This window comes from Capra hircus, chromosome 18 (assembly GCF_001704415.2).
Source record: "Capra hircus breed San Clemente chromosome 18, ASM170441v1, whole genome shotgun sequence".
Classification (NCBI taxonomy): domain Eukaryota; kingdom Metazoa; phylum Chordata; class Mammalia; order Artiodactyla; family Bovidae; genus Capra; species Capra hircus.
The window spans coordinates 3,661,973-3,688,392 of NC_030825.1; the positions used below are offsets into that span (position 1 = coordinate 3,661,973).

General features: G+C 52.4%; 1 protein-coding gene across 4 annotated transcripts in view; it reads left to right on the forward strand.

Moving 5' to 3' along the window:
* The window catches only part of ZNRF1 (zinc and ring finger 1), an 87,863-nt gene that overhangs the window by 59,061 nt on the left and 2,382 nt on the right, over positions 1-26,420 (forward strand). For all 4 annotated transcript variants that reach the window (XM_018061709.1, XM_018061707.1, XM_018061708.1 and 1 more), the window contains exons 2-3: positions 18,098-18,193; positions 25,203-25,308. In XM_018061709.1, the coding sequence (XP_017917198.1) occupies positions 18,098-18,193; positions 25,203-25,308 (202 nt within the window). The remainder of the gene's footprint in view (positions 1-18,097; positions 18,194-25,202; positions 25,309-26,420) is intronic.

Here is a 26,420-nt window from a genome sequence, read left to right on the forward strand (position 1 = left end):
GCCAAAGCCCCACATCCGCTGCACCCCACAGTGCTGGGTGGCAGGCCACCTGCAGCCTGTGCACACACCCGTGTGATTACCTTGGGTGCCCTCACGGGGACCACAGGCGTGGGCAGGAAGCGGCGTGACCGCAGTGGGCTCCAACCGACGTTCCGTCTCGCCCACTGTGACCCCACGTGGCGCTCGCCGCGGTGTGGCAGCTGCTGGAGCCCCGGGTGGCAGCGGGTGAACCTCTGCTGGGAACCGGCTCACAGTCTGGTGTAGCCTCCCCTTGCTGTCTGCCCCCGGTCATACAGCTGGAGCCTTCTCACCCAGTTCCGCAAAGTGCGGTGTTTGTTCACCTGACGGATGTTTTCAGGAGCCCACCCCCTGGGGACACAGCAGTAGAGGGGCCTCCAGGGAGCATGCGGTGGCATGGGAGTGACGCAGGCGCGACGGCCGGGAGCGCAGACAGGGTGCTGCTGGAGAGGGCTGGGTGTTCAGGAGGGTCGTCTGAGATGGTGTGGGGGAACAGACATCATCAGGGAGAGGGTCCTTACGGGGGCCGGAAAGCCAGTGCAGCCCCGTGGGACAGGAGCAGGAGAGTCGCTTTCTCAGACACCGGTGATGGTTGGAGAAGCAGCTTGCAGATACCCCCGCCTGGGAGTCGTTGTTAACCTTGCTGAGGGCAGTTGGGGGTTTAGAGTAGCGCAGGAAGGCATGGAAGCAGGGGGAGTGAAGACCATTGCAGACAGCTTCTTTGCAGGAGCTTTCCATGGTACGTGAGGCAGTTGCTGCTTTGCAATGGTGGAAGTGGACCTGAGAGAGGCTTGTGTTGGCCGGGTGCCTGGCCCGCGCGTGCAGACTCGGTGGACAGGGAAAGTGCACTTAATGGGACGTGTTGTAAAGACCCTGATCGTAAGGAAGAGCCCTGGAGGGCCTGGTTCCATGTATTTGTAATCTCTCTGTTGCTGTCCAAATGGTTCTGAACTTTGGGGTTTTAAACCCAAACCCTTCTGACAGTCTAAATCTACATTCATACCCAAGAAAAACACTCCTGTCATGTTGTTTAGGGAGGTTGATGGATCCTCTGACGTCTGTTCCAGGAGCACCCAGGTCAAGAGGCTACACGTCACATACGTTCCCAAGGCCATCAGTCCCTGAAGGCTCTGGAACTGGCAGGGAAAACTTGCTTGTCTCTTCTTCCCAAGGAGATCGTCAGTTCCTTGAGGGTAAAGGCAATGTAATGTTTTGCCTTGTTTGTTACGCTTAGTGACTGGAGTAAGAGCGAGGAGACAGACTGCCTGCCTCACGTGGCCGCTCCCCGCGTGAGTGTGGGCGCGGCTGGCCGTGCAGTCCTCACTGACGCCCGAGACAGGACACCATGCCTCAGTAACTTCCTGTCAAGCTCCCCTGTAACAAGTTGTTCCTTTGGGAAAATAACCAGGCCTCCTGTTATATTTTGTGTTGGTTTCCTGTTACGGGTGTGACAAATGATCACAACACAAATTTATTGTCTTACATTTTTGGAGGATAAAATTCCTGAAATGGCCAAGGTTTCGCCAGGATTGCATTTCTTGTGGCGGTTCCAGAGAAGCCATTTCCTTGCCTTTTGGAGCTTCTGGAGGCCACCCGCTCTCCTTGGCTCCTGGCGCATTCCTTTGTCTGCAGAGCCTGCAGCTAGCATTTTCAAACGTCTCTCTGACATCTGATTCCCGGGCTATCTCCTTTACCTTGTAAAGAATCTGTAACCACATTGGGCCCCCCCGAATGATCCAGGATAGTCTTCCATTTAAAAATCCTTAATTTATCCCATCTGTAATGCCCTTTTCTCCACACAAGAGAATATTTACATAAAGTAATTGTACTACAATAAAAAGTATATTTTTATATAAAAAAGGTAACATTTGCAGCTTCCAGAGGTTAGGGTGTGGACACCTTTTAGGGACTGTTATTCTGCCAGCCAAACACTTCTATAGCTATTTACACATATGTTCTCATTCAGAGGCTCGGTTGGTAAAATTATTCCTGGTTTACAGGTGAGAAAATGGAAGCTCAGAATTTCCCCTGGGCTCCAAAATTCATGACTTGAGTGCTGGAATTCTGAGTCCTAACCACCTTGTTCCATTCTGCTTGGCTGCTCGTGTTTTAATTCTCATATCTTCCATGGATTTCAGTTAGTGATATTTGTTAGTATTATGTTCCTGATACCAGTATTTGGGGAAGTTGATGTGCTGACTCAGTGAAATAAGGAAATGTCAAAACCTATGTAATCGTGGTTATCACAGCAAAAGACCAAAGTGAAGAAAGAATTTAATTCCAGTTTGCATGGCTTTCCCATTTCTCATCAGCATTCATGTGTAAGGTCCAATACAGAGACTGCTTAGCGGCTTAATAGTTTGTCCGCTGACATATACTTGATTTTCATGTTACAGCATGTTACTAATATTTCGCTTGCCAGCCAGCCAGATTATGTATCATTAGGCGATCTCTGACTTCTTTAACCTTGGAACTGTTATGAGGCAAGATGAGGCGCTTTTGCCGTGTTGCTGCTGCTACACTGGAGTCTCTGCCCTCTTTGCCCTCTTTGCTGCCCCACACCGACCTCTCCCATTTTTGTCTCCTAGACTCCAAGCCATCAGTATAGTAGCACACTTTACACATCTTGATAGGGGTCATTCGCTGTTTCAGGGATCTTAGAATTGGTGGCCCTTCCTGCCCGCGCTTTGTGTCTGGAGGGTCCCGGGAAATCCTTTCTAACTCATTGGTCAGTACCTCGTAGCTCTCTCCCGTCTCCTCACCTCTCTCTCTGGTCCTCAAAGCTGCGGATGACAGGAAATCAAGGGCTGAAGCACGAAGGTCTTCTCTTGCCCTGACAGTTCTCTTCCACAGGGTTGATCGCGCCACTGCTCTTGAGCTCTCAAAACGGCCTCCTTCTATTCTTCTGGCTTCTTCTTCCTCTTTAGAAGCCATTTCAAAGCACAGTTGTGGCCGGCGGGATCGTGTCCGCCGAGTTCCTGCCTGCATCTCCTTCTGTGTTGGAGGTGCAGATGAGCAGCGGACGCCCTGCTGAGAAGGGGCCAGGTCTCTAGGCCCAGGCGAGACGCCAGCCAGCACTCATCCTTGCAGATAACCCAGCTCAGCCTGCCGTGTGGGCGCGTGGCAGGGCCCGACCTGAGCGAATGGTTTCTGTGGAGCGTGTACAGCAGCGTGAGATCCGCGTCCTGAGACGATACTGGGGCCTGTGGAGGGGTCTTCCGGCAGACCTCCAGTGACACGGAGGACAGGGCTGTCAGCATGAGTAGACGCAGGTTCCCCAGTGCTAGGCAAGTGGCGTTTTTCAGAATGAGCGGTCACTCAGATGAGGGTGTCATGTCCATTCGCCGGGTGAGTCAGATGCTGGCTGAACATGATCTCATGGTGTGTTTAAGCGTTTCCTTTCTTGTAAGTGAAAAATCTCTATCAGGCTTGTGTGCATCGGGATGGACAGTGCCTTCAGAAACCCAGAAATAAACTCTTGGTCCTGCATGGGTTTTGTGCAAAAATTTCCATCTTTGTCCTTTTCTCTTTGCTAACTCTCCTTCTCTCCTCCAACTCCACCTTCTCTCTCTCACACACACCATTTTTTAAAAGTTACTTTAAAGTTGGGAATTTTAAGTATATCAGTCAGGATCCCAGGACTTGGAAGAGTGTGGGCTGACAATAGGGTGATTCCAAGTATAGTCACGTTTCTCTGGGAAAGTCAGCGGAGGGCACCTGTTAGGTGTGAGGGTAGGCCTGCATGGTGCGTATCCTGCTCAGACAGCACCCCCTCGGAACCGGAAGAAGCGAGGCTCGCGTCTGCTGTCACTGTGGAGACAGTCCCCATATCTCTGGGGGTGGAAACTGCCCTTTCTGCCTAAAACCCGGATGTTACGTTCCCTTTGTCTCTTCTGAGGGAGGGGGCTCCTTGGCCCTGCTTGATGCAATTGAGTGAAAGAGGAGAAGCGTGAGCAGTCCTGCCTGTTCCACAGGTGCACTGCAGCATTGCCCAGACTCCAGAGAGCCCCCTCTAACCACGGCTGTGGTGCTGGCTCCTCCAGAGGATGTGGGCCTGTGCTATGCTGGGACTTGGAATGGAGGCAGGACCGCCACTGAGAGGAGAGCTTGGTACTTGGCTGAGTAACTGGACATTTCCCGGCCAGCCTTGTCTGTCCTATTGCCTAGCTTATAGATAAGCCTAATATCCAAGAATCTGAAGGAATTCTGCCTTGATCCTTTGGGTCCTGGGCCATCTTCCTCTTTGAACAGATGAGCTATCCTTTAATTAAGACATCTCCAAACTAAGAGCCAGATGTTCATCTGGAGACCACATCCACACTGAGTCATGATTGGCCGCCCCTGAGTTTGGCCGGAGCATGCTAGCCATGTGGTGAGGGGTTATCATTTGACAGTAGTGTTTCCTGGTCAGTGGCTGGTGACTGGAACACTCTCACACGGAGCCTTTCATCCTTTTTGTATTTGTCCTTGCTTAGGCCCAGGTCATCAGACTGTCATGCCCCTTCTTGCTTCCCTCCACCCAGTAATCCTTCTCCTAGATAGTCCTTCCAGGGCCTCTTTATGGAAGAAATGGGTTAGAGGGTCAAGGGGAATGGGACCAGTTACCAGCATAGCTCCTGCTCCTGGCAAATGCTTTTCCCGCTCTTCTCTTGGCTGGAGCGCTGGTGTCGGGCCCCACCTGGCAGGAGCGCAGCCGGACCTTGCCGTGGCCGTGGGCGAATTTGCAGTCACCGGGCTCACGCCCACATGCACAGCCTGCAGCTCTTGCCTTTGTGCCCATGAGAGGCACTCCATTGAGCCTGTTGTCATTTTTAGCCAATGAACGGGATAGAGGTACTGATTGGGACTCAGCCTGTATATTTTAAAAATATTTACGTATGTGTTTTCATGCATCCATTGATTCTAAGGCACGTGCACTTCACAATTTAACAACTGAACACAATCTAACTCTGAAATCGGGGTGTGTCATATCACTCAAATTATGACTGACAGCTTGTTTCTCTTTCTTGGAGGTTCATAATGGTGCCCCTTAAAATGATGGCAGAGAGGGAGACAAGTCGAGAGAATAGCATTGACATGTATACACTGCTGTGTGTAAAACAGATAATGAGCAGAAGCCTGCTGTGCAGAACAGGGAACACAGCTCTGTGCTCTGTGGCGACCTGGAGAGGTGGGACCTTGGGGGCTAGGAGGGAGGTTCTAGAGGGAGGGGATTTGTGTATACTTGTAGCTGATTCACACTGTTGTACAGTAGAAACTGGAACAGCATTGTAAAGCAATTACACTCCAATTGGAAAAAAAAATTGATGGCATCTTAGAGCTCACAAAAATACATTACGTAGGATCAGCTCATTTTTCACTTCTTTGCCCAAAGAATTTGTATATTTCCCCAAATAGGCAGATTTACTAGCAAGTCTCTGTATATTCACGTTGCACTAGGTGCAGCCAAGTAAAATGGGCGCCTCATATTTCACATGACTTTGCTCTGCACAGAGCACTTGCGTATCCACTGTTGGTTGGATTTTAGAACTATATTGGAAAGAAGGCAGGGTGCTATCCTATGCATATATTACTGAGGAGCTGGTACAAGGCCACCTGTCTAGTGATAAAGCGAACCTGTTTCTTCTGACTCCTTATTAGGAGTCAGCCTAGAATCCAGAAACAGCAAAAATACATTGGTTTGTTTTCCTTGCTTAGAGTAGAGAATGGAGATCACTACCCTGAGAGAATCTTTATAGTAGGCAACAATTGGGAATCTAAACACCCACAGAAGAAGATGGCTAAACACAATATCTGATTACTGTAGAACGCAGAGGCATTGAGAATAACACGTATGTGGACTGTTACTGATACAAAGAGACTGTATATTTAAAAGAGGGAACTATGGATATCTGGGCAGAGAGGATTCTAACCAGAATGCATGTCTCATTGCTTTGATTCTGCTGCCAACCATTGACCTCTTCCAGCAGGCAGGGACAGACAGGGCCTGGAGGAGTCATGAAGGCTGAACTCCTGAGCAGATGCTAAGGTAGAGAAGTTACGGAAGAGGAGACGAGACCCAGCTGGAAGATGGAACCAAGGCGCTTGACATGCAAGTAGTAGGGGCCCTCAGAGGAGAACAAGGGAGAGGAAGGGGGTATCAGTGAGGACAGGTTAGAAGTAGGTTAAAGTGTAATAGCAGACAGTCCATACGGTCAGTGGTTTAACTCAACAAGTTTATTTTCCCCGCATGATGCGGTGGCCGGTATAGGTACGGGAGGAGGGGGTTTTGCTGGTTTTTGTTGTCCAGGAACAAAAGCTGACAGAGCCTTTGAATCATGAACTGTTAATAGCACTTAAAGTTGGCCTGGAAGTGCACATAGCACTTCTCTTTTATTCACCAAAGCAAATCACAATCCCACTGTTAACTTCAGAGGGAGGCGCATATGTTCCTGCCATACAGCCGGAAGGAGGAAAGCTGGAAATATTTGGTAAACAGCACTCCTGACCTACCGTGAAGGGAAAAAACTAAGATACATCTAAGAGTATCCTAGTAATATTGCTTAACTCTTAGGATGGAAAGAAAAATCTTTCCGGCTTTCAGGCCAAAGGAACATACCATTTACAAAGGAAAAAGAACCACGCTGGCGTCAGATTTTCTATTTGCAACTCCAGGAAGCTAAAAAATGATAGAATTTTATCTGCAGACCACTGAGGAAGAAAGGAGGGCAACTCAAGAATCATATACCCAGGCAAACATTTATCTAACATGGTTTAGTTCAGTTCAATTGCTCAGTCATGTCTGACTCTTTGCAACCCCATGGACTGCAGCACGCCAGGCCTCCCTGTCCATGACCAAAAATCAAGTCGGTGATGCCATCCAATCCTCTCATCCTTTGTCGTCCCCTTCTCCTGCCTTCAAGCTTTCCCAGCATCAGGGTCATTTCCAGGGAGTCAGTTCTTCACATCAGGTGGCCAAAGTATTGGAGTTTCAGCTTCAGCGTCAGTCCATCCAATGAACATTCAGGACTGCTTTCCTTTAGGATGGACTGGTTGGATCTCCTTGCAGTCCAAGGGACTCTCAAGAGTCTTCTCCAGCATCACAGTTCAAAAGCATCAATTCTTCGGTGCTCAGCTTTCTCTATAGTTCAACTCTCTCATCCATACGTGACTACTGGAAAAACCATAGTTTTGACTAGACAGACCTTTGTTGACAAAATAATGTCTCTGCTTTTTAATATACTGTCTAGGTTGGTCATAGCATTTCTTCCAAGGAGCAAGTGTCTTTTAATTTCATGGCTGCAGTCACCATTTGCAGTGATTTTGGAGCCCCCCCAAAATAAAGTCTGACACTGTTTCCATTGTTCCCCCATCTATTCGTCATAAAGTGATGAGACTGGATACCATGGTCTTAGTTTTCTGAATGTTAAATTTTAAGCCAGCTTTTTCACTCTCCACTTTCATCAAGAGGCTCTTTAGTTCTTCTCTTTCTGCCATAAGGGTGATGTCATCTGCGTATCTGAGGTTATTGATATTTCTCCTGGCAGTCTTGATTCCAGCTTGTGTTTCTTCCAGTCCAGCATTTCTCATGAATCACTCTGCATAGAAGTTAAATAAGCAGCGTGACAATATACATCCTTGACGTACTCCTTTTCCTATTTGGAACCAGTCTCTTGTTCCATGTCCAGTTCTAACTGTTGCTTCCTGACCTGCATACAGATTTTTCAAGAGGCAGGTCAGGTGGTATGGTATTCCCATCTCTTTCAGAATTTTCCACAGTTTGTTGTGATCCACACAGTCAAAGGCTTTGGCATAGTCAATAAAGCAGAAATAGATGTTTTTCTGGAACTCTCTTGCTTTTTCCATGATCCAGCGGATGTTGGCAATTTGATCTCTGGTTCCTCTGCCTTTTCTAAAACCAGCTTGAACATCAGGGAGTTCACGGTTCACATATTGCTGAAGCCTGGCTTGGAGAATTTTGAGCATTACTTTACTAGCATGTGAGATGAGTGCAATTGTGTGGTAGTTTGAGCATTCTTTGGCATTGCCTTTCTTTGGGATTGGGTTGAAAACTGACCTTTTCCAGTCCTGTGGCCACTGCTGAGTTTTCCAAATTTGCTGGCATATTGAATGCAGCACTTTCACAGGCTCATCTTTCAGGATTTGAAACAGCTCAACTGGAATCCCATCACCTCCACTAGCTTTGTTCATAATGATGCGTTCTAAGGCCCACTTGACTTCACATTCAGGATGTCTGGCTCTAGATGAGTGTCACACCATCGTGATTATCTGGGTCATGAAGATCTTTTTGTACAGTCTTCTGTGTATTCTTGCCACCTCTTCTTAATATCTTCTGCTTCTGTTAGGTCCATACCGTTTCTGTCCTTTATCAAGCCCATCTTTGCATGAAATGTTCCCTTGGTATCTCTAATTTTTTGAAGACATCTCTAGTCTTTCCCATTCTGTTGTTTTCCTCTATTTCTTTGCATTGATCACTGAAGAAGGCTTTCTTATCTCTCCTTGCCATTCTTTGGAACTCTGCATTCAGATGCTTATATCTTTCCTTTTCTCCTTTGCTTTTTGCTTCTCTTCTTCTCACGGCTATTTGTAAGGCCTCCCCAGACAGCCATTTTGCTTTTTTGCATTTCTTTTCCATGGGGATGCTCTTGATCCCTGTCTCCTGTACAATGTCATGAACCTCATTCCATAGTTCATCAGGCACTCTATCTATCAGATCCAGGTCCTTAAATCTATTTCTCACTTCCACTGTATAATCATAAGGGATTTGATTTAGGTCATACCTGAATGGTCTAGCGGTTTTCCCTACTTTCTTCAATTTCAGTCTGAATTTGGTAATAAGGAGTTCATGATCTGAGCCACAGTCAGCTCCTAGTCTTGTTTTTGTTGACTGTATAGAGCTTCTCCATCTTTGGCTGCAAAGAATATAATCAATCTGATTTTGGTGTTGACCATCTGGTGATGTCCATGTGTAGAGTCTTCTCTTGTGTTGTTGGAAGAGGGTGTTTGCTATGACCAGTGCATTTTCTTGGCAAAACTCTATTAGTCTTTGCCCTGCTTCATTCCACATTCCAAGGCCAAATTTGCCTGTTACTCCAGGTGTTTCTTGACTTCCTACTTTTGCATTCCAGTCCCCTATAATGAAAAGGACATCTTTTTTGGGTGTTAGTTCTAAAAGGTCTTGTAGGTCTTCATAAAACCGTTCAACTTCAGCTTCTTCAGCGTTACTGGTTGGGGCATAGACTTGGATAACTGTGGTATTGAATGGTTTGCCTTGGAGATGAACAGAGATCATTCTGTCATTTTTGAGATTGCATCCAAGTACTGCATTTCGGACTCTTTTGTTGACCGTGAGGACTACTCCATTTCTTCTGAGGGATTCCTGCCTGCAGTAGTAGATATAATGGTCATCTGAGTTAAATTCACCCATTCCAGTCCATCTTAGTTCAGGGATTCCTAGAATGTCAACGTTCACTCTTGCCATTCCCTGTTTGACCACTTCCAATTTGCCTTGATTCATGGACCTGACATTCCAGGTTCCTATGCAATACTGCTCTTTACAGCATCGGACCCTGCTTCTATCACCAGTCACATCCACAACTGGGTGTTGTTTTTGCTTTGGCTCCATCCCTTCATTCTTTCTGGAGTTATTTCTCCACTGATCTCCAGTAGCATATTGGCCTGGGGAGTTCCTCTTTCAGTATCCTATCATTTTGCCTTTTCATACTGTTCATGGGGTTCTCAAGGCAAGAATACTGAAGTGGTTTGCCATTCCCTTCTCCAGTGAGCCACGTTCTGTCAGGCCTCTCCACCATGACCTGCCCTTCTTGGGTTGCCCCGCGGGCATGGCTTAGTTTCATTGAGTTAGAGGAGGCTGTGGTCCTAGTGTGATTAGATTGACTAGTTTTCTGTGAGTATGGTCTCAGAGTGTCTGCCCTCTGGTGCCCTCTTGCAACACCTACCATCTTACTTGGGTTTCTCTTACCTTGGGCGTGGGGGTATCTCTTCACGGCTGCTCCAGCAAAGCACAGCCGCTGCTCCTTCCCTTGGACGAGGGGTATCTCCTTACCGCCGCTGTTCCTGACCTTCAATGTGGGATGGCTCCTCTAGGCCCTCCTGCGCCCACATGGCCACCACTCCTCGGATGCTCCTCCCGGCCGCTAGCTCCTCTCGGCTTCTGCCCCTGACCTCGGACGCGGGTAGCTCCTCCCAGCCGCCGCCGCTGACCTCGGATGCAGGGTAGCTCCTCTCAGCCGTTCCTGCGCCGTTGCAGCCTGGCACTCTAGGCCGCTGCCCCTGACGTCTGATGTGGGGTAGCTCCTCTCTGCGCTTAGTGTTCATGCCAGGAAAATTCCATGAACAGAGGAGCATGGTGGGCTACAGTCTGGGGCCACAAAGAGTAGGACGTGATTGAGCAACTGTGCACAACAACCTCTTAGGTTAGGCTAAGTGTGTGTTTTGTCTTACAAAGAACTACCAGACCTTTTCACACAATGACTGTGTCTTATACTCCCTCCAGGAATATGAGCGTTCCAGTTGCCCCATATCCTCACCAACGTTTGTTGCTGTCAGTCTTTTAAACTTGAACATTTGACATGCTAATAAAGAAACGTATTTGAGTTCTCCAGAGAAACCAAATCACTGGGATATATTATATATATATATTTCCGTTGCTCTGCCTTTGTATTCTCTTCAGGGCTTCCACAAATTGGATGATGCCAACCCATACTGGGGAGGTCAATCTGCTTTACTCACTCTTTGAACTCAAATGTTAATCTCATTCAGAAACTCCCAGATATAATGTGTAACCAAATATCTGTGTACCCCATGACCCAGTAAACACAAAATTAACCAACAAAACAGATACATTAAGTACATACACAGAGACACACTTGGTATTAAATTGATTTCAAGTATCTATCCTTAGGCTGTCTCCTGATACTTGCTATGAGAATTCTGTTGGCTCCTGGGACAGTAGGTGAGCCCCAGACTCTGGAACGGAGTCTAGAGGCTGAGTCCAGAAGAGGTGTGTCGAAAGAGGCAGCAGTCAAAACTGGTGGCCTTTCCCTAGTCCAGGATGTTCTGCAGGAGAGAATGGCCCAGACATCAACCACTGATAAACTGCATTGGTTTCCAGTTGTTTCTCTGATGGAGGGAGGGAGAGAGAGACAGTCAGTGTGTGTTAAAAATGTGATACTTACTCATGTGCTCTTCGGGGACACGTTTCTTCGGTATAGAAAAGTAAGTCATCCAGCGTTACCCCTTGGCCTTTCATTGTAATAAATCCCATTTAATAGAATTCATGCGGTCAAGTCTCATTTAACAGACATTAGGCACCACAAGAATATAAGAGGGAGGAATCTGGCAGGACACCGGGCCCTGGCTGGTAGGGACAGAGTGGGGGGTGCGTCCTGCGCCCCTCGGTGGGAGGAATTCCTTCAGCCCCCCACCAGGATGGAGGGCCTGCCTGGCTTCCTTTTCCCTGGCTGCTGCTTTTGCGTCTTCTCCCTTTAGGTGATCCCAGAGACAGGCAGAACTGGGGCAGGGCTAAAATAGCGCATCAGCTTAGAGGGAGGGTCCGGAAGGGAACTGGGGCAACGTGAGAGCACGCGTTCTGCCTGCCCAAGAAATCAGGTCTTAAAGGGGAAGGTTGCAGTTTTGGAAAATGAGAAAAGCTTTCCTTTGTATTGCAAGATAAATGCTGTAGAGGCACGAGGGAGTTGTAACTTGAGCTGGTTTCCCCAGTCTTTCCTCAGTTGCTCTGACGGTCAGATGGAAGCAACTGGGTCAAGTCCAAGGGGCCCAGTTAACCCTGTCCAGGAAGATGCTGGACGTGCATGACCACGTGTGTGTTCCTGGCTCCCCCTTGGTTCTCTGCAGGGGGGCTCACTGACACCACCTCCCTTTAACCCAGGATAGCAGGGGACAGCCCCTCACCAGGTGGAGGCTTGTCCTGTCCCGGGAGCTCCGATCTTCGGTCCAGCGAGGATTCCTCCCACTCAGGCCAGACGGTTGTCGAACGACAGGAAGCAACTGGGCTCTGGCCTTCACCTCTACGTAACCCTGGGCTGATCTGATGCCAAGAGGAAGAAGGAAGACGGGGTCTCCGTAAGGATCTCCCTCTTGACTGGGGGGGTGGAAGAGCCCTGTAGCAGTGTTCATTCGGTGGAGCCCCCCAGCACAGGCCTGGGGCGGAGACGAGTCCCCGGCGGTGCTCTGTCCTGGGCCCCTGCCTCTGCCACAGCCTTGGGGGGCAGACAGGCTCGGGAGCTGCTGGCAGACGTGGTTGGCCAGCCCAAGCTAGCAGTGCCTCCTCTCTCCGGCAGACGAAGACACAATGCGGGCAGGGCCCTCCGAAGAGAGATTAGACAGAGGGGGCGGCAGTGGGCGCATGCTGTCTGCTCACCCCGCTTCTAGGGCTCGCTGGGCAGAGTCCTCAAGAGTCCCACCTGGAGCTTGCTTCCCCGTGAAGGACAAGAGAGCATCTCTTTCCCGAATTTCCTGAGTGCTGATGAGGTCGCATGAAGCTGACGGAAATCATGTCAGTTGGATGACTGCAGGGACCACTGTTTGATCTTTGTTTGCTGGGCTGATTTTAGTTCAGTTGGGACTTCTTTTTCAAAGTGGTATCAAAATTTCCTAGATTTTTTTTTAACTTGTCAGATGGCTCATAGAGATCATAGTGCAGGGGACCGGAGTTCAGTCCCTGGTCAGGGAACTAAGACCCCCACGTGCTGCAGCGGATCTAAGCCCGACTTCAGGGCAACTAGAGAGGCCCTTGCAGCAATGGAGACCCAGGGCAGTCAATAAAAATTAAAGAGGCGTTTAAAAATCAGCCATTTCACATGAAAAAGATCACAGTACTTGTCATCCGCAGGGCTGTTGGTGCTGAGCCATGACTGCGCAGTCCCACGCAGTGCCTGGGGCAGCAAGCAGCAGTGTCCATCCTGATCACCTGGACCTTTCAGGAAGGGAGCAGGGGGTCACTAGTCCCCCCACCCCCCAGGCTCTCCATATTTCACCTTTTGCCCTTCACATTCCATTTAAAAGGTAGTTTGCAAACTCAGCATCTTACAGCCAATGCTACAGGCTCAGTGCCAGGAGGAAAGCAGAACTCGGTCCTTCCGTATTAATAGAACTCCCAGGGGAAAATAAACTTATCACTTGGTACAGTGTGTGGGATTATCCAGGACCACGGTTGCTTCAGAGGGCATTGCTGGGACGATGTGGGAGCCTTGAGGTGAATGCTTGAGGATGTCGCGCGCGCGTGTGTGTGTGTGTGTGTGTGTGTGCGTGCGCGCGCGCAGCATCTCACATCCCTTTTGCTGTGTGACCCTCCTGTACCGGTCGGCCTGTCCCACGGTCCTGGGAACACAGTGCTTGCTGGGAGGCGAGACTCCCTGGCTGTTGGGTGCCAGCCCTGGCCCTCTGGCTGCGTTACCTGGGCAGGTGACCTACCCTGGTGTCCTCGTCTGCAAACCAGAGTTAACGCTAATGCTGACCCGCCTCATATTCCCAGCAAATGAGAAGACCTGCAAAGCTGCCCAGATGAGCGGAAGTGCAGTCCGTGATCACCTGCAAGAGTCGGTGCCTTAGAGGCTAGGGGCCTGGTGTGTGCCGTTCCCTGTCGGCTGCACAGGAAGCGCCGTTCACAGTGCTCCAGAGTCCTGTGCTCTGAAGAGACGGGCCCAGCTCCCTTCTGCATGACCTGTGGCCAGGGTGCCCTGCTGCCCCGTCTCCCCCATCCCTCGCCGTCCCCCGCGTTCTTCCTCGAACTCACTGCCTGGCTTGCTGATGGTGTGCCTTGGTCAGCGCCGTTTTAGCCCGCTTTCAGATTTCCTATTTGATCCTCCAAAGGGAAGTAGATGTGTCTCTTTTTCAGATGAGGAACTGAGGTCCAGGGAGAGTAGATAACTTGCCAAGGTCTTGAGGCTGGAAAACCCGGGTCATCTTGGCCTTCCCCACTCACATGACAACAGACCCTGAGGTTTTTGTTTTTTTAGCCTTACACACACACACACAAATGCAGAGGTGGGTGACGGAAGTGGTACTGACCCTGCTTTCATTAGAATATAGGTCTCTCCTACCATAGTGGCGCTTCCTCCAAGACCTAGTATTTCCCAGCCCGCCTCTTTTTGAAAACTCTGTTCTGAGGTGTGTTTCCCAACACCACCAAGCAATTAACTTAATTCTGAGGGTATCTACCTGGAGATGGCATCTGATCCCACAGGCTCAGCCCCCCAGGACAGCCCCCACTTGCAAGGCCAGTCACAAGCCCAGGTTGTCACCTCCGCTTCTGTCCAGCTGCCTGTTAATTGGAGTTTCCCATGCCCCCTTCCTCTCCCAGACCTCAGAAACATTTCACTCACTAGAAGAACGGTTTATTATGCAAAGATGTAACTCAGAAACAGCCCAGCGAGAGAGGTGCACAGTGTCAGGTTGGGAGGGTGGGGGGGCTGGGGGCGGTGGGCGGGGTGGGGAGTGGCGGATGGGGGCGGTGGGGTGGGCGGGGTGGGGGCGTTGGGGTCGTGGGGGCGGGGAACGGCAGAGCCACACTGGCTCCAGGCACACCGCTCTCCCCAGACCTCCAGCCAGAGAGCTCCAGACCCTCTCCTTCGAGGTTTGATGGGGACTTCGTCACATAGGCATGGTCGATTAATCCCTGGCCACTGGTGACTGGTCGAGCCTCTAGGTCAGGGGTGGGGCTGGAAGTTCCAGTCTTCTAATCACGTGGTTGGTTCTCTTGGCAACCGGACCCCATCCTTAGGTTATCATCTAGGGACTTTCCAAAAGTCACCTCAAAGGGGATGCTTATGAATAAACACTCCTTTAACTCTCTCCCCTTTGGTTCTGGAGCTGTTTCAGGAAGTGACGACAAAAGCCCAAATGCTGCTGGCCTTACGTTAATGGATTCCGAGGGTTTTAGTTTAGCTCTGGGCCAGAAACAGGACAAAGGCCACATATATGCTTCTGATTAGAAATCACAATATCACACCTGCAGTCAACTCTTTCTTCTCCAACGGCGAGGACTTTAGGTTGGTAGCTGAGAAATCTGATTCTGGTCTCAGCTCAGCCCCTCAGTTGCTTGACTGTTGGCCTCCCAGGGTCTCTTTCTTTATCTGTACGACGAGAGGATCGGCCTAAACCTGTGAATCTCAGCTTGTTTTTTCTGAGGACATAAATGCCCAGTGACGTTTCCTCCTACACCTTTCTTGCGGGGCGTCCCTTGTTCCCAGCATCGTAGCTGTGACTTGACCCTTCTCGGATACTCAGGGAATCACGGTGGGGTGCAAAGGTTTGAATGATGCCATTGTAACAATGACTGTGCTAAGTAATCAGAGATGTGAGTAATGTACAAGGTGAAGGGCTTTTCTTTAGTGAGCAGTCCCTGTACCACCTCCCAGTGGCCGCATCAGGACGTGGTATCTGAGGGCCTGTCAGGCCCATCCTGGCCTCCCCTCAGCCCTGCGCCCTCAGCCTGCAGGCAGGGTCCTGACTTGGCAAGTTTAAAGTGTAAGCATCTTGTAGTCACTTAAAGCGTCGCAAAACCTTGGTCTTTTGAGTGAGAAAGAAGGGTGAACAACTAGTCTCCCAGTGGCTGGTCATTCTGTGAAATGTTACTGAGTACAAGTATTGGTGTATTTGCAGGGCACAGGCCTGAGGGCAGACTCAGGGAGACAGAAGGACGAGGTTAGAAGAGCATTCTCACCGTTCCAGACTCGAGTTCATGACTCACCTGTGCTAGGACGCAGGATGGACCCTCCCCTCTCAAGTTTCCTTTCTGTGTTCTGGTGTTGTCTTTAATGGATGCATAACCACCCAGAGATCAGAAAATACAGCCCTTTCTCAAAGCTCAGCCAGAGTCCTTGAGATGACAGCACTTCCAGGACTTTTTAGCCAACGCACGTAGATGCTGAGTATCTCTGAGGAAAAGGGCTGGGGGAATGGGGTCGGTGCCGCAGAGTCTGAGGTCCGCTTTGCCCGGAGTGGGCTGGACTGTGGGTGTTCTGTCTGGTTCTGGAGCTCAGAGCCCTGTCCCTGAAGAGAGGAGGGTTCAGAGAAGACTTCATGCCAAGAGTCTGTGCCCTGCCTGGGAGCCGGCCCGCTTCCTGGCTCAGCACCGCCAGCTGTCCAGGTCAGGGGCTGCCCTGCAGAGTAAGTGGGCCCCCTCAGGAAGGACACTGGGGAAGCTGTGAGCTCCTCTTTGCCTTGAACCCTCTCCTCATGGTAGATACTGCTCCCACGTCCAGTGAAACTGTGTGTGGACACTTAGGCTGAAAATTAACAGAAGGGTCAAATCTTCACCCCAGTATTTAGACGTCTGTATTTGACCTGGAAACTCCAGACTGGGAAAGTAGGGGTTATGGTCGCAATAAGGGAGACTTAAAATTTGATGTGGACAAATAAATAGATGACTTTTCAGTCTTTTTAGTAGAATGGAAGTGAAGTATTCTATTTGAAACCAGTAGGTTTTTTTTTTTTCCCTCCACTGTGCAGCCTGTGGAGCTTAGGGTATAGTTCCCTGTCCAGTGATCAAACCTGGGGAAGCAGAATCCTAACCACTGGACCACCAGGGAATTTCCCATTTGTTTTGTTTTACAATATTTACTTATTTGGCTGCACCATGTCTTCACTGAGGCGTCTGGGATCTTTACTTTCAGCATGCAAGATCTAGTTCCCTGGCCCAGAGACGGAATCCAGTCCCCCTGCGCTGGAAGCACAAGCGTCTCAGCCACTGGCGCGCCGGGGAGGGAGTTCCCCCTTTGAAAAGTAATTTTAATAAAAGTAAAATGGGGAAAATTGGAAAGATTTGTATTTATCTGTAAAAATCTGTATTTATCTGTAAAAATCGGTCAAAAGATAATTTATAAAAAAGCGATCAATGCATAATGGAGTTCAGCTCAAAAGGTTCTCTGCCAAAATACCCAGTGCTGATACGCTTTGATGAAACTCCCCAGGTGTGTAATGAATAAACTTCCTGGAGAATAAAACGGCAGGGTCAGTCGCCTGTGGTTGTGAAACAGCTGTCACTCTTGGAGGCATATGGCCAAGGCATGTGCGGCATTCGGGAGTGCTCTGCAGGGCCACCCCACTGCGCGCACTCTCCAAGGACAGCTGCGGGGGCTGTGGGAGGGGAGGTGCGCAGGCTGAGGGGTGGAGGTGCCCACACCTGTAGGGGTTCCTTCCCCAGGAAGGATGTTAACTCTTTGATATTTAAAGACAGACTGTTCAGTCACCTTGATTCGCTCAATGACTCCCTGTCCCCACTGCCCACTAGACCCCCTTGGGAAAGGATCTGAATGCAAAGAAAACTCAAGTCTGGTGCCAGAGATGGCTGGTAGGCATCGGCGAGGGGCATGGCAAGGGTGTGCAGTTCAGTTCAGTCGCTCAGTTGTGTCCAACTCTTTGCGACCTCATGAGCCGCAGCACACCAGGCCTCCCTGTCCATCACCAACTCCCGGAGCTCACCCAAACCCATGTCCTTTTGAGTCAGTGATGCCATCCAACCATCTCATCCTGTGTTGTCCCCTTCTCCTCCCGCCTTCAATCTTTCCCTGCATCAGGGTCTTTTCAAGTGAGTCAGCTCTTCGCATGAGGTGGCCAAAGTACTGGAGTTTCAGCTTCAGCATCAGTTCTTCCAACGAACACCCAGGACTGATCTCCTATAGAAGACTGGTTGGATCTCCTTGCAGTCCAAGGGACTCTCAAGAGTCTTCTCCAACACCACACTTCAAAAGCATCAATTCTTTGGGGCTCAGCTTTCTTTATAGTCCGACTCTCACATCCATACATGACCACTGGAAAAACCATAGCCTTGACTAGATGGACCTTTGTTGGCAAAGTAGTGTCTCTGCTAAGGGTGAGCCTCCATGAAAAAAATGGGAGTTGGAGGCTATAACAAAAAAATGAAATGTTGGTTGCCTTAATGCAGAAGTCAGTTGTGGGCTGTGTCTAGACCGTCATTCTCTGTGTTGATTCTGAGCCCACACGGCCAGAGTCACACAAGAGTTTCCACCTTTATTATGGATATGCTTGGTTTGGGGAAACAAAACAAAACATTTCCTTCTGTTCTCTCTTTCAGGTTTCAAGTGCCCCATTTGCTCCAAGTCCGTGGCTTCTGATGAGATGGAAATGCACTTTATAATGTGTCTGAGCAAACCTCGTCTCTCCTACAACGGTGAGGGCTTGGCTGGGGCAGGAGGCAGGGGGGTGGCCTCTGGGCAGCTTCTGCACCCTGCCTTCCAAGAGGGAAGGGCAAGGGCAGTGGGCCAGGGAGGGAGTCCCTCAGGAGGCTAGTGCGCCCCGTCCTTTCTGCCACCCGCTTAGCTCCTCTTGCCTCTGGTCGGGAGACAGGCCTTGGTCTCACACAGCTGACAGCGGAAGGTCTGCGGGAGCACCAGCTCTCTGTGGGGGAGGGGAGTCCTGGCCGAGCTTTGCACGACCTGCTTAAGCCTGACTGTCCGGGGCAGAATAGATGTGATGTGTGGGCACCTTTGGGGACTAAGAACTGACCTGCCACCTTGGGGCTGAGCATGAGTACTTCGAGGGACTCCATGAAACCCCAGTCCCCCACCACGACACCCCGTGGACGGAATGAAAGTGAACACCTGCCTAGCGTGCTATGCACAGACTTGGGTGCGTTCTCGGTCGCCTCAGTCATGGCCCACTCTTTGGGACCTCATGGACTCTAGCCCACCAGGCTCCTCTGTCCAGGGAACTCTCCGGGCCAGCATACTGGGGTGGGCTGCCATTTCCTAGGGATCAAACCCAAGTGTCTTGCCCTGGCATGGGTGTGCCCGTGTTGCCCTGTGTGGCCTCCTGGCCTCACTCAGCCACACTCACACTGAGCGTCCCCTCAGAGGGAGCAGAGGTTAGCCAGCCAGCCAGAGGCCTGCTGTGACTGTTCTTGGTCTGTTCCCATTTTCTCCCTCCTCTAGTTGAAAAGCCTTCCCTGGTGGCTCAGACAGACGGTAAAGTAGCCACCTGCGATGTGGCAGACATGGGTTCGATCCCTGGGTTGGGAACATCCCCTGGAGAAGGGGGAACAGTACTCTTGCCTGGAGAATTCTATGGACAGAGGAATCTGGTGGGCTACTGCCCATGGGGTTGCAAAGAGTGGGACTCGATGGAGCGACTTTCACTTGGGAGCTTCCCTGGTGGCTTAGATGGTAAAGAATCTGACTGCAATGTGGGAGACCCAGGTTCGATCCCTGCATTTGGAAGAGGAGGAGGAAATGGCAACTCACTACAGGATTCTTGCCTGGAGAATCCCATGGACAGCGGAGCCTGGCGGGTTACAGTCTATGGGGTCGCAAAGAGTCAGACACGGTTGAGCAGCTGACATACACACAGTTGAAAAGCCATCTCTTTGGGGCCAGGGGAGGGGGGTGGGGTGCATGAGAGAATGTGTGTGTGTGAGTGTGAATGGGAGGACCTCTTTTGCAAAAGCCAGTCCTTAATCACCCAAGGCAAAGAGCAGCATGTTGCTTCTGGTCCCATCAGTGGAATTTCTCTTAAGGCAAAGAAGGTGCCTCGCCCCTCTGCGTGCACTGTTAACACAGGCAGTCTTTGTCTAAGGACACCTAAACCTTACAGGTATGAAGAAGGCATTTGCCACCTGGGGTCTGTATATGGAGTGAGAGTCTCCAGGGTTGGTCTGGGGCCTGTTCTGAGATATGGCACAGGCCTTCTGGGGCCTTAAGCCAAAATCCCAGTTCAGACCTCTAGGTCATATTTTACCAATGACTTCTTATCATCCTACTTTGTCTTTTCTACCAAAAAGGGAAAAAAGAAGAGATTTAAGGCATTTGTGAGGTGTAAAACTCTCAGTCTTTCTGGGAAGGGGATGATCTGAGACTTTCTTAGTGGGTATGTGCTGTTTTCTTATGAAGATTCACTGAAATTCCTGGTCACTCCCGGGAGATTCCCCATCTACACACACACACCCTTTCTGTAGATGCTAGCACCAATTGGGGAAATTTTAAGGAAATTGATAGCAGTTATATAAGGTGAAATTAACCACCAAAGAGGCGGGGTGGGGGGAAGAAACCTCCTAAATGAGACTGATAGAAAGTAGTATTTTTCTTATTATGAGGGTTGGCCTGAGCCGTGGGTTGGAAGCCCTCCAGTAGCCGCCTGCCAGACTTTATTTTTAAAAAAGGCCAGTTTAGGAAGGGCACGACTAGTTTAACTGGTTCACCCAGTGCTCAGGAGAACCGTAAAGACCAGGAGCTGGTGCTCCCGCACGGGCACCTGGCCCGTGAGTCGGGATGACACAGTGATGCGGTGGGCATGCACCCCAGAGCACAGACCCTCCTGCCCTCTCTTCTCCTCTGAGGGCAGCTCTGAACCCAGAATGGACGCCTCAAGGGTGAGAATGGAGTTGGGAACCCATTTGCTTGGATACATGTGGCCAGCTTGACGGGGTCTTGTAATCTCTCTCCCTTTCCAGTGTCTCTCTGTGTTTCTGAGACTGGCATCCTCAAGAACACACACTCAGGTTTTGACCTTCATGTTGGTCAGCTAGTAGAATGAATCTGGAGGTGAGGAGCCTGGTTCTGCCATGAACAGAAGGGTCCCAGTCCAGGGACCGAGGAGGCCCCGATTTCGCGACCAGCAGGGCTCCTTGGCTCTGGGAGAGCCTGGCGTGTGGCAGGCTCTTTTGCCAGCAGTATTCAGCAAGCTTGGTGGCTGTCAGAGCAGCTTTAAAAGCTCCTGTCTGCTTAGCTTTCTTCTGGGGCACAGACCCTTGCCCTGCTTCTTAGGTCCTGCCTGCCCACCCCTCCTCTCTGCCAAAGGTCATTGCCTCCAGCTAAATGCTGAATGTCACACAAGGTTTCTCTAAACGAAAGGGACTCTGGCTCCCCTCAAAGTAGGTGTGCCTCCTGCTCGTTTACCCCCCGCCAGCAGACTTGTGTCCATGGTGCTTGTTTGGCCTGTGTCTCTGCTCTCAGGGACCCCGTGGTTGGGATGGAAGTGCCTTTTCTTGGGCCTTGGGCAGCCAGGTCCTGGCTTAGGAGTTTGCCCAAGCTAGTGGGGCCGCTGCTGGGAGCTGTTATTGATGCTAGTAGTGGCTGAGTCTGATGGCCTGGGGTCTGTCTGGGGGTGTCTGTGCAGGTGCCCTTCCTGCAGGGGGATGGCAGGAGAGGGCTCCTGGCTGCCGGTGCATGAGGCGTGGGTGAGAGGGAGCCCTGGGGAGAGGGGAGAGGGCCCCAGGGCAGCCTCTGTAAAATGAAGCCCCTTGGGCCTGAGGACCCCCGTCTGCTTGTCATGATGGAAACCCAGCCCACCTGGGCAGCGCTGGCAGTCCGGGGGCTGGGGTGGGACACTGCTGCTGGTAGGGGAGCGCTCCACTCGGAGTCTCCCCTTCACCTGGAAATTCCCCAGGAAGGGAGCTGACATAGCCTGGCGTGGGTGGCACTGCCCCCTCCCGGCCCTCAGGAGGCTGCAGTGCCTGGCTCTTGGGCACCTGGCCTGGAGGTGAGGCCGGGTAGAGCCTGTCTGGGACGTGTGTGAGGCTTGTCCCTCTGGCTCCCACCGTCCTGCTCACCAGGGCTGTGAGCACCACAGGCCCGGGGACGTGGGTTCAGCCCCCAGTGTCCACACCCACCTCTGTGCCCCTCCAGAGTCCCACTGGGTGACGTTGGGCCTGTGCTCCCTGCAGACAGGCTCCTCCCCCCACCCGAAGGGAGGGCTGCAGCCATAGGTGAGGTGGGTGCTGGTTTCCAGCTCCAGAGGAGAGACTGTCGCCTGGTCTCTGAAGGACGGGAGCAGGTTGGCCAAGTGGAAGGAGCAGCGTGGGGATCCTGGCTGCTACCCACAGCCTAAGCTGCAGCCCTGACCCCGCGGTGTCTTTGGGGTTCAGCGGGCTGTGTGTGTGACACTGGTGGCCTGGAGCTGGCCCCAGAGAAGCGAGGGCTCCCTCTTCTCCTCCTCAGCCGCTCCTCTTTGATGAACGGCAGCTGTCAGGGACGGGCAGAAGTGTGCCACCACTTCTCACCCCCGCCCCGGCAGCAGGACGCACTGCCCGCCACCCTGGGCTGCGTCTCTGATCTGCCTTAGAGCCGAGCATTGGCCCTGTCAGCACCACTTCCACGCTTCCTCCCAAGCCAGAGACCCTGGCTTTGCACGTGGTGTCAGGAAGCTGGGGCTTGTGGGGCTTGAAGAGAAAGAACAGCTTGGTTCTGTGTTCTCATTGACCAGGATTGGTCAAGCCCCCCTGCTCTGGGGACCTCGGGGTGCCCAGCCCAGAGGCATCGGAGTCCATCTGCATAGTAATCTCAGCATGGTTCAGGGTCCTCTCCTTTGGGCGGCGAGGTCCCCTGGCAGCTGACGGCGGGCTCCCAGCATGAGAGAGCAGAAGTCCTGTAGGATCTGGGTGGTGGCCAGACTTCAGCTTCAGCTGTGTTCCCGCCCCTGCTGGGCACTCAGGGATACCTGGGGGCTGCTGATTCCTAGCACCCTGAGGATTGGGACAGGAAGTTTTACTCAACCCACTCAGACTTGTTGCCGGATTTGGGCTCCTCCTCCCTTCAGCAGTGGGGAGATGCCGCTTCCTGGGCTCTGTGCTGCATGTGGGCACCGCCTGCTTCCCCAAGCTCCCAGGGTCCCCAGCCCGCTCCCCATTCATGCCCTCTGACTTCAGCAAGGTGTCTGGTTCTCTGGCTGCATTGTTCCTGTTTGCCAGTCAGGAATAAACCAGGTGTCCTGCCTGGCTTGTAAGACCCTGAGGCTCATTGAACACACACATGTGAAATCTCCGTGTGTATCACTGGCCGTGTCCACGATCAATTAAAATCTTTCAGGAGTGAGGAATTCTCCTGCTTCAGGCTCTGCTGTTTTCATATCCAGAAGCCACCCTCTGGATATTTCTCCTGTGGGTTTGAGAACGTCTAGGTCGCCTTTTGCTGACTTCACCTCTTTTCACCTGCCTTTCAATTACTAGAGTTCACCTGGTTCAGTCATTTGCCCTCTGGGTTTGTCTAAGCTCTGTATCCCCCACCTCCCGCTGTGGCCCACATCTCTCCTCTAAACCCCAGATCTGGACTTGTGCGAATTCCGGGAGGTTTCCGTGGCCGTGTCCCCGGAAAGATTCCCGCTCAGCACCTCCCACCCAGCGCTGAGCTCATCTTTCAGTCCCAAGCTGGCCCCCTCCTCCTGGGCTCCCTCTCTTCATGATGAGCGCCCGCCTGTGCCCCACCCCTCTATTTGCCCAGCTGCCTCAGTTCTTGTCAGCCTCCCGCCCCCAGTGCTGGCGCTGGCCTTGAGTTCCCCTCTCCTGCCAGGCTGCATCAGCCTCCCGAGCGGGCTGCCCACCGAGGGCTCTTCCAGTCACTTCTAGTGGTTTCGGAAGACCAGATGTGATCAGAGCACGACTCGAGGGCCCCTCAGTGAACCAGCGAAAGCCCAGGCCCCACAGCAGAATGCAGGTCCCAAGCCTGTCCTCAGGAAGTTGGTCTCTCCTCTCCCCGTGGCCCCACGACTCTGCAGCAGCGTCCTTCCCCCCAGGTGCACAGAGGCTGTCCCCTCGCCTGGACTCCCTGAGCCATCCCCACCCCGCCCAGGCGCTTCCCACACCTCTCACATCTGGATGTGTGTGTGTCCTAAGACTTCCAGGAATCCCCATGCTGTTCATTTCCGTCTTGTTCACCCTCCCCTGCTGGGCTGTGAGTTTCCTGAGTCCTGAGACCATGGCTTATTCACTTGAGTCGCCAGTGTCCAGAATGTCACAGGAACGTCCTAGAGGGTGTTGGCCTTGCCCCCAGCTCTGCTTGTGCTGTTGTGCTTACGGCTTCACCTGGGGCCATGCGCAGCAGCTTCCTTCCATTCATTCTTTTCTGGTGGGAGCGTAAGGTGTCCTTTTTTTTTTTTTTCCCCCAGTTCAGTTCAGTTCAGTCACTCAGTCATGTCTGACTCTTTGCGACCCCATGAATTGCAGCACGCCAGGCCTCCCTGTCCATCACCAACTCCCGGAGTTCACTCAAACTCACGTCCATCGAGTCGGTGATGCCACCCAGCCATCTCATCCTCTGTCATCCCCTTCTCCTCCTGCCCCCAATCCCTCCCACCACCAGAGTCTTTCCCAATGAGTCAGCTCTTCACATGAGGTGGCCAAAGATTTTCCCTTATTTAATTGAGTTAAAACGTGTTTAACACGCAAGTAACAGTGTCGTAGCATTTAGGACATTCACAACATTGTGCAACCACCGTCTCTGTCTAGTTGCAAACATTTCATCACCCCGGAAGGACCTCGTTGTATGATTCCACTTAAATGAAGGATCTAAAGGCATCAACAGTCGACTCCATAGAACCGGAGAGCAGAAGGGTGGATGGCAGAGGAGAGCGAAACAGACAATTGCTTTTCAACAGGTAGAGAGTTTCAGTTACGTGAGATGGAGAAGTCTCGCGGTCTGCTCTGCAACATGATGCCCGCAGCAGTAGTGTACTGTACTCTTATATTTTTATCAGGAGGGTACATCTCATGTTACCACAAAAAAAGGAGGAAAATCCCTTAGTCATGAAGCACGCAGTCTCCAGTGCCCCCTGACCTAACTTTTTGTCTCTAAACTTTGCTCTTCTGGACATTTCGCATGAAGGGAATCGTACAGCCGGTGGCCTTTTGCGTCTAGCTTCTTTCATTCACACCATGTTGTCGAGGTGCGTCCGTGTTGCGGCCCACATCAGCCCTTCACCTTTCCTGGCTCAGCGATACTCCACTGCGTGGGTCCACACGGTTCATTTCTCCATCAGCTAGTGGACATTTCCCACCCGCTGTTGTGAATAATCCTGTGTGCACTTATATTGGCTAGAGTGCCTGCTTTTCCCCCTCATTCTTGCCTAGCCCAACTCTCTTCATCACCATTTTTTTTCCCTGGCCTGTGTGTATGTTTAGAGGAAAGTCTGTCCAGGGAGCCAGTCTGTCTCCTGCTGCCCAGCTCCCGGTGTCTCCCTCTCCCGTCCATTTTCATCCTCTGTCTCCTGGGCTGTGTATTTGGTGATTAATCCCATTTTGTCCTCAGATAGTTGGCATGTGGTTTACATGTCTGGCGTCTGCAGTGAGGACCTTCACGTCAAGGTCCGCCTCAGGCTTTCACCCACTCAGGCGGCCCACGCCGTCCCACCCGGCTCTCAGAGCCCGGCCAGCTGGTGACTGACCCCCGTCCTCTCCCACTGTCCCCTCTCTGCAGATGACGTGCTGACTAAAGACGCGGGTGAGTGTGTGATCTGCCTGGAGGAGCTGCTTCAGGGGGACACGATAGCCAGGCTGCCCTGCCTGTGCATTTATCACAAAAGGTACGAGGGAGCTGGCAGGCCCGGCTCAGCCACACCGACCCCAGAGGGCTCCTTCCCTGTGGTGGGAGGAGAGAGCCAGCCTTCAGGAGGACCCTGGGCGGCGTCGAAGCAGAGGCCAGCCCGCGGGGACGTCTGGACGTGCGGGGCGCAGAGCCGGGGAGGCCTGTGGATCCCCGGCCCCCTGGAAGGTTGGGTCTGCGTGTGTCTCCACGAGCCCCCACTGCTGCGCAGTGTGCAGACCCTGGTCTGTGCCGCGGGGCCTGCACGGAGGGCGTTGCTGGCTGCCTCGGCCCCAGGCCCCGCCCCTCGGCCCCAGGCCCCGCCCTCGGCCCCAGGCCCCGCCCCATCGGCCCGGAGGCTCCTCCCAGGCCCCGCCCATATTCACTACCTGTGGGGCGGGGCGCTCCATAATAGGGCCGAGATTCGTCCTCGGGCTCCAGCTCCGGCCTTTGTCTTGTTTCCAACTGGAGAGAAGACGCCTCACTCGGGCCGCCACTGCTCTCGGCCCCTCGGCCCCGGAGCCGCTTCCTGATGCAGGCTTTCCTGAAGCCTGGCTAGGGCCGCCGGCCACGGGGCCGCACGTGGATGCGGCTGGTGCGGGGAGGGCGCGAGTGAGGGCCGGGGAGGGTTTGGGCCCGGGCCCAGCGCCAGGCCGCCCGCGTCCAGAACTGGGGACGGGACCCTCTAGCTCTCGGGGAGACATATGCAAATAGCCAGTGTGGCTCCTGTTTCAAAAAGACAGGCTTGGCCAGCCCTTTCTGTGACTCCAGGACTTCACTGCCGGCCTCTGCCTGGCGCTCCTGAGTTCCACCCCCCGGGCCACCTTCTCCCGGGAGGGCTGGCTGCTGGCTGCCCGCCACAGCCGGGCAGAGAGCCTCAGGAGACGGCCCGCTCAGGGCGCTGCCCAGCCTTCCTTGCCCTTCAAGCCTTGGAGACGGCCGCCTGGCCGCCCCTCGCAGCCCCCCGCACTCGCCGTCTCTCTGGTAGTTGTGCCGTGTTCCCGTGCTCCACGCCCCCGAGGCCTCATCCCTCTCGAGGCCGCGCTCCCCGCTTCCTGTGGGCCTAGGCCCACGCCACCCCGCCTCACGGCACGGGGCCTCCGGCTGAGCCAG